General features: G+C 40.7%; 1 protein-coding gene across 5 annotated transcripts in view; it reads right to left on the bottom strand.

Moving 5' to 3' along the window:
• The window catches only part of LRP2 (LDL receptor related protein 2), a 208,573-nt gene that overhangs the window by 134,335 nt on the left and 67,261 nt on the right, over positions 1–6,977 (bottom strand). For all 5 annotated transcript variants that reach the window (XM_025206453.1, XM_025206452.1, XM_025206451.1 and 2 more), the window contains 4 exons: positions 5,620–5,745; positions 5,134–5,264; positions 4,130–4,267; positions 1,498–1,779 (listed from right to left, as the gene is read on the bottom strand). In XM_025206453.1, coding sequence (XP_025062238.1) covers positions 1,498–1,779; positions 4,130–4,267; positions 5,134–5,264; positions 5,620–5,745 — 677 coding nt within the window. The remainder of the gene's footprint in view (positions 1–1,497; positions 1,780–4,129; positions 4,268–5,133; positions 5,265–5,619; positions 5,746–6,977) is intronic.

The raw sequence follows: 6,977 nt of genomic DNA on the forward strand, positions 1-6,977 counted from the left end.
TTCACCTTGAGTTTCAAGGTTGCAACAGAACAGTGTTTCATATCAAATTTCATTTTGATTCAAAAAAGCTCTTCCATTTTGCTTTGTCAAAGCAGTAAGGATGTTTCGACACTGTTTCGATGTTTTGCTAGATCGGGCCAGGGACAGGGAGTCAGCCCACCTGTGCACTAGATCAGCCGCTGACTCCCCACCCATGGCCCAATCTAGCGCAGGAGATGGGAAATCAGCCCAGCTGGGCTGACTTCCAATCCCTAGCGCTATGGTCAAAATGTTTTGACTAGCCTTGTTTTGTTTCAAGGCTGTTTTGACTCCCTTTGTTTCATTTCGATTTTGCTGTTTTGACCTCAAAATGAGTCGAAACAGTGTCAAAACGAAACAGCCAGCGAAATTTCGTACACATCAGTTATGCATGTGCAATTCCCAATTAAGTCAATGTGATCTGGTCCTCTGTATCAGGCAGATTATCCATGTTTCCTTTTTATCTTGGTGATGATTTATAAAGAGGAATTAGCTTTGAATTTGACAATAAAATAAATATATCATATTAGTCCAATATCTTACCTCTATTATATCATCCATAATAATTCTCCTATTACTCTCAATTTATTTTTCTCGGCATATTTAAACTTTTTGTCTGCTTGACCCAATTTACAGCAATAAGGCTACAAACAGTAGCTGAAAAAGCACTCTTAATTTATTTTACTGAAGAATGAGAGAAACAAAGCACAGCAAACAGGCTTGGGAGAACCTAGGCTGATGAAATGAAAACCTAGGCAAAAACTACCTGGATGCTAAACCAAAACAAGTATTAACTTTTACTCTTGGAAAAAAGAGCTAAACTTTGTTGCTTTAAAATATCCACAATGCCCTTTCTAATTTTAGCTGGAAGCAGAAATAAACAGCTATATCTGTCATCATTATGAGATCCATAAAATAAAGGAAATCACCTAAAGAAAACCATCCTTGTGACATTTTAACCCAAACATTCTGACTAATGATGTTTGTATATTTTCGTATGAGCTTTAGGGAGGGACCTACCAAATTCATGGTGGAAGTGGGCTGTGCAGCAGCTTCTTTAATCTTGCAGGTTCTCCCACACACATCCCCAAACCCTGCTGATTGGAAGAGAGGTCCCATCACTCGCTCCTGATGTGGAAACTTTGGTTTTAAATATGGCACCATTATTGCCTCCTGTCTGGTCAGCAACAAGCAACAGGGCTACCAGGGCCCCTCTACCGATCAGCAGCGATCGGTGACCACACAGGCCACTTCCACTGTGAATTCAGTAAATCCCTAGCTATAGGAGCCCAGCGTTGTATCCCTTGTTCATGTAAGTGGTTCTATTAATTTCAATGGAACTAAACACATGAAGAAAGACTTCAAGATTTGTCCACAGATCAACACCTGAAACCTGGGGTGCTTATTCAAATCAAAGCAGCCACCAAAAGCTTTTGGAGGTACAAGTATTATTAACCATAAATGACAAAGACTGCTTACTTAGTGATCCACAGTTTTGTTCATCGCTGTTATCATGACAATCATCAACGCCATCGCACTGGTAGTGCCTTGGCACACATCTTCCATTACCACAGGAAAATGAATATGAACCACACTGCAAAGTAGGTGGCTCATTTGATGGATCTTCAATGCATGTCAGCTGATTGGCAGCCAGTTTCATACCGTATGGACAGCCGCAAACCCTCTGAAAATTAGGTACTGGGAAGCAAAAATGGCTGCAGTCTCCATTGGGATTTGTCCCTCTATTACAATAGTTAGATCCTAAAGAAATGTAGAAACAGATTGATACAAGTTCAGTATGTAAGTTTGAAAGCTCTCAAAATACATTGTTTACCTTCAAATCCAATATGTACTGTAAATAATTACTGATGTACAACGGAATGATCTGGATACTAGGAACATGGGACTGGAAGTAGCCTCCTGGGCCATCAGATCCAGTGTCCTGTGTTTTGCAAGTAATAGTTTAACCAAAGAATCCCCCAAAACTGCCACTTGAAGCCTTTACAACATACCTATAAACACAAAACTAGAAATACCAGGAGCACTCTCCATGAGGAACAGGTAAAATAAGGAGAGACAAGGGCACCTCCAATGCTTTATCACTGTAATGACAGAAAAGCACTTTGAAATGCTCAGAAAATCCTTGCTCAGAAAATCCTTGGAAGAGGACCATGCTCCGCACTACAGAAGAAGACAAAAACCACACAGTCCTTGCCAATTTGATGCAAGGGGAAAAAAGTTTCTCCTGACTGCAATTTTGGCAATTGACTCTGAGTGGAAGAGCAAGATCCTCCAGCCAAGAACCTCAGAATTTTCTAAGCACTGGAAAGAGCACCCAGGCACCACAGTCAACTCCCTTCTCACCTCCCACCTCCACCAGATTTATCTGTGGTCAATGTCCAGTGCTTCAGAGAAATGTGGGAGGGAAAGATATCACCAGTATTCTAGTACTCATGAGGGGAAAAACATCCTCCCTGGCCTCTGCAGATGACCAGCATGCAACTAGTGTTTTATACAAAGACACAGGGGTTAATTCTGATCTTATTTATACCGATGCGAATTAAGATTAAGTTCAATGAAGTCAGAAGAGTTACAATGATACAAATAAGATAATAAACAGGTCTGTAGTATAGACAGTTTTATAACTGATCTCTTCTAGGAGAAAGACATCCAACAGCATGCTACGTATTTTGAATTCAGTTTTGTAGCTGCCTGGAAACAGGAAGACATGAATGCTGCCAATTGGGATTTTTTGCTTGAGTGAGAACTGTGGGATTTGATCCACAGATGCACACTATATATAACCCCACCCCAAGATTTTGCTGTTTACTACATGAGTTGGATGTTACTGCATATTAACTACTGCATAATTTCAAACAAGTTCAAGAACATAATTCAACTGAGCGAAAAGAGAGAAAGAAAATCTTAGCCATAAAAAGTGCTAATTTAAAGAACAGTACAGTAAGATTTATGAAGTATTTAGTAGGGCTCTGCAAAGCTTCGGTCCGTTTTGATTCGGCAGAGATTTGGTGGCCAAATCTCCAAATCCGAATCGAATCAGGAGACCCTTTAATCTCTCCAAATCAAATCAAAACCCTCCAAATCGATTCGGAGAGATTAGGAACGATTCGGCAATTTGGACATAGACACAGCTTTAAATGTTTTTTCTACATACCTCAAGGTAGCAGGGGCTCATGAATGCTGCCAAGACTGGTCAGACGAGGCATCCCCCAGGAGCGCAGGGGGCTCCCCAGCATGCTCAGCAGCAGACCCAGAAGTGGACCAAAAGTCAGAGGGGGAGTGCAGTGGGGGGTCCCCCCTGCATGCCTCTGGCTCAGCGACTAGTACCTCCTGGGTCTGGGGGGGCACCCAGGGTCCCCCCACGGCCAATCACTAAGTTGGGGAGCATGGGGGCGCCCCCAGTGCACTCCCTAGTCAACCCAGAAGTGGACCAGAAGTACTTCTGGTCCACTTCCGGGTTCACCGTCTAGCATGCAGGGTGCCCCTCCACACTCTTGTGGGATGCTCCATCTGCCCCAGCATCGCAGCATTCACAAGCCACACCTGGTACCTTGAGGTATGTAAAAAAACATTTAAAGATGTGTCTATGACCAAATCGCTGATTCTCCGAATCAGCATCGAATCTTCAGATTCAGATTCAGTCAAATTCAATCGGGGATAGTGATCTGAATCAACTAAACGAATCACTGTCCCCAATTCGGGCCGAATCCGAATCAAATACAGCTTGTTTTGCACACCCCTAGTATTTAGCTTAATCCTCAAGATTTCACCACAATGAAGGAGCATAGTTTAAATAAAATATCCTCTGTGAAAGAAGAAATGCTGGATTGTAATGAATGTTAAAATTGACTAAAATATAATTAAGTCATAATTTAATCCTTAAAGCTATTAAAGGAGAGAGCTACCCAATCAAAACCTCACACATTCACAAAATGCTGGATTAAATACCTAGTGTTGGTGATGGCAAACCTCTACAGTGCTATTCCCCGAAGTGTCTCAGTTATGATCTGGAGGGGCTAACATTAAAAGGGACCAATGAAAATAATTTGTCCTTTACTCCCTCTTCCATAAGTACAGCAAATTAACTTACCTATTTGGGAATGAGCATCGTATGCTTTAACATGCATAATATTACTAATGCCTCTCCTAATAATAGTCATTTCTCCTCCATCCAATTTTCTCACTCGAACTATTCCTCCAAGTCTCCAGTCAGTAAAGTATGCATAACCTGTATTGAAAGACATTTAGTACTTAGTTAAAATATAACATGGGTTCAAACAATGCCAGAGATTTGTCACGTAAATCTAACTGAATTCTCAGATCTAACTCTTTTTAGGAAAAATATGAAAGGAGAAAAATGGCAGCAACTACAAAATGATCACAGAATACAATTACAGACAAAATTCCATAAATTGACCTATTACAAAATCTGTAGAAATGTCTTAATCAGAAGTAGACCCAGACCAGAAAACCAAAATCCAAAGTGCCCTACAAGACCAGCTATGCAAAAATGTAGATCCGATTCTACATCAGAATGTATTCAACCTTGTGCCATTTCAATTTCTAATATAACTTTTAAGAAGCTTGCTATAGCAAACCTTTCCAGAGTCCCTGATGATTTTTTGCAGAGGAGTTTGCTTAATGCTATAATGGACCACATTCTGGTATCTTTACTCCCTTTGTTTGAGCCATTCTTGGTAAATATTAGGAAATATTCTACACGCAATTAAGACAAACTGGTAAGTTTCTGAACATGTCAAGAGGTCAACGGAAGTTGAGCAAAGATGAAACCTCTTGGGTATTAGCACATTATCCATCTTGCAGCTACCCAGTCGTGCTTTTTAGCAGCTGTAGTTCTTAGTTCAGGGTTAACAGGTCCACAGAACTGATCATTTAAATTCTCAAATGATTACACACAAACATACAAAAAGCAGTCTTCAAAATAAGTAAACAATGCCGAATATATTTTATTGCAAGTCAACACTGTCTTTTATAGAAATCTTGACCTCAAAAGACTGCACATTATTTTGTCATATATAATCTCTGATGATTATATGGTCTTTTAATAGGTACATTTTTCAATGTTATACTCACTTGCAAAGATAGTAAGGCCAAATGGATGAGTCATCTGTGTAATACGTTCAAGAGTCCTTCTGTCTAGCCCATCAAAGGTACTGTGCTCAATTTTATCAAAAAAGGCATCAACCCAGTACAGCCTTAAAGCCCTAAAAATAATAAAAATGTTTTATCGCCAAGATTTACATTTTTACAAACAGGGTAGGACTAACATTTTCCCAAATAAGCAAACAATTTTACATGGTTCAAGAAGTTATTATATGTTTTTTTATGAGAAACTTTTAAATGTTATAGAAATTTTGAGCTTTAAGAAAAATAAATACAGTCTCCTGAGAAGGTAACTGTCGGATTTTACAATGTACTATATGAGACAATGTCCAGGTTGCTCCTTCTTGGAAAAAAAATGTTAAAGAGATACTCTTGATGGTGTCTTCTAATTGTTTAAAGAAAAAAACAAATTTACTTAAAAACACTGCTATGTCTTTCCTTCTGCATTTTTCTTACCCCCAGTCAATGGCTAAGCCATTAGGCCAGCCAAGTGTTGTGTTCACAATTGGTAAGGCATGGGATCCATCACTCCAGGCTCTCATGATTTTAGCAGGACGGAACCAATCTGTCCAGAATATATAACTAGGGGGGGAAAAAGAAGACAAAAGAAAACTCATGGGAAATATACCTAACCATGAAGATATCATTGTTTTCCTTCAGTGAAATAGTTTGTTTAGCACGACAAATGCACAGTTTAAAAAGCACACATCTCTTATCTGTGTCCTAAATTTGCATACATTAGAAAAGCTATAACTTTCTGTTGGCTGATAGAAATGGCTCCACTCAGGTAAGAGTTTATAACTCTTATCCAGGTAGTAAAATAAAACTAAGTGGGAAAATACCCCAAATACACTGCACCTGACCAGGAAGGTATAAACTGGACATCCAAGAGCTAACAGCTGCATATCTTGTCAGAGTGGAGGAAGTATTTGCACACCTAAAACAAGTTTTAACAAGCCCTTCCTGTTTCCTGAGTTTGAAGGCCTTTTTTTCCCCCCATATTCCAAGCCAAATTAGCCAAAACAAATTCCATATCCGTGAGTCAGTCCAATACCATAAGTGGACCTACTACCTGTCACAACCCAAAGTTGTGATTTTCTTGTTTGTGTGTGCTTCGGCATCGCTAAATTGTGTACCCGCTAAATTGCAGCTCTTTTGCACGGTGGAGTGTTCTGTTGCAATTAAGAACCCGCGTGCAGGAGTTTTTCCCGCCAGTTTTGTAGCCTGCTTTGCATCGTGCATTTCTTTTGCATTATAGTGATGCACGGTACAAAGAAGTTCCCGCCATTTGTATTAAGATTTCCACCACATTATTGGCCAATCTTAATATAGGCACACGTGGCGGCTAGCTATTGGCTTGCTAGCCGTACAAAAGGCTTAGGTAGTTTCCGCCCAAGTCAGAGAGAGAGAAAGCACGTGGAGTTCGGGAAAGGAGCGTGAGGATCTCTAAGCGCTGCTGATCCCTTCGAACCCAGCTTTTTCCTTAAGAGGGCAACAGAGGTTTAATTTGTCAAACCCATGGAGCTTCAACAACTCCGGGGGACCTAATTTCCGAACCCTCAGAGCCTTAACAACTCCGAGGCGCACAACCTCTAGCCTCTCCCCGTTGCCGACCGCAATCCTAGACATATCCCTATCCTATGGACCCAATTGTCGAACCCACGGAGTCTTAACAGCTCCGGGGGACCTGGGAGCCGAGTGAAACCCACGGAGATTCAGCTGCTCCGTGAGAGAGAATTGTTAAACCCGCGGAGCTTAAACCACTCCGGGGTCAAGGAACCGAGTCTATTAGAGTCCTCCACCGAGAACTCAAG

The sequence above is a fragment of the Alligator sinensis genome, unplaced genomic scaffold (genome assembly GCF_000455745.1).
Source record: "Alligator sinensis unplaced genomic scaffold, ASM45574v1 scaffold143_1, whole genome shotgun sequence".
In the NCBI taxonomy this organism is placed as follows: Eukaryota; Metazoa; Chordata; order Crocodylia; family Alligatoridae; genus Alligator; species Alligator sinensis.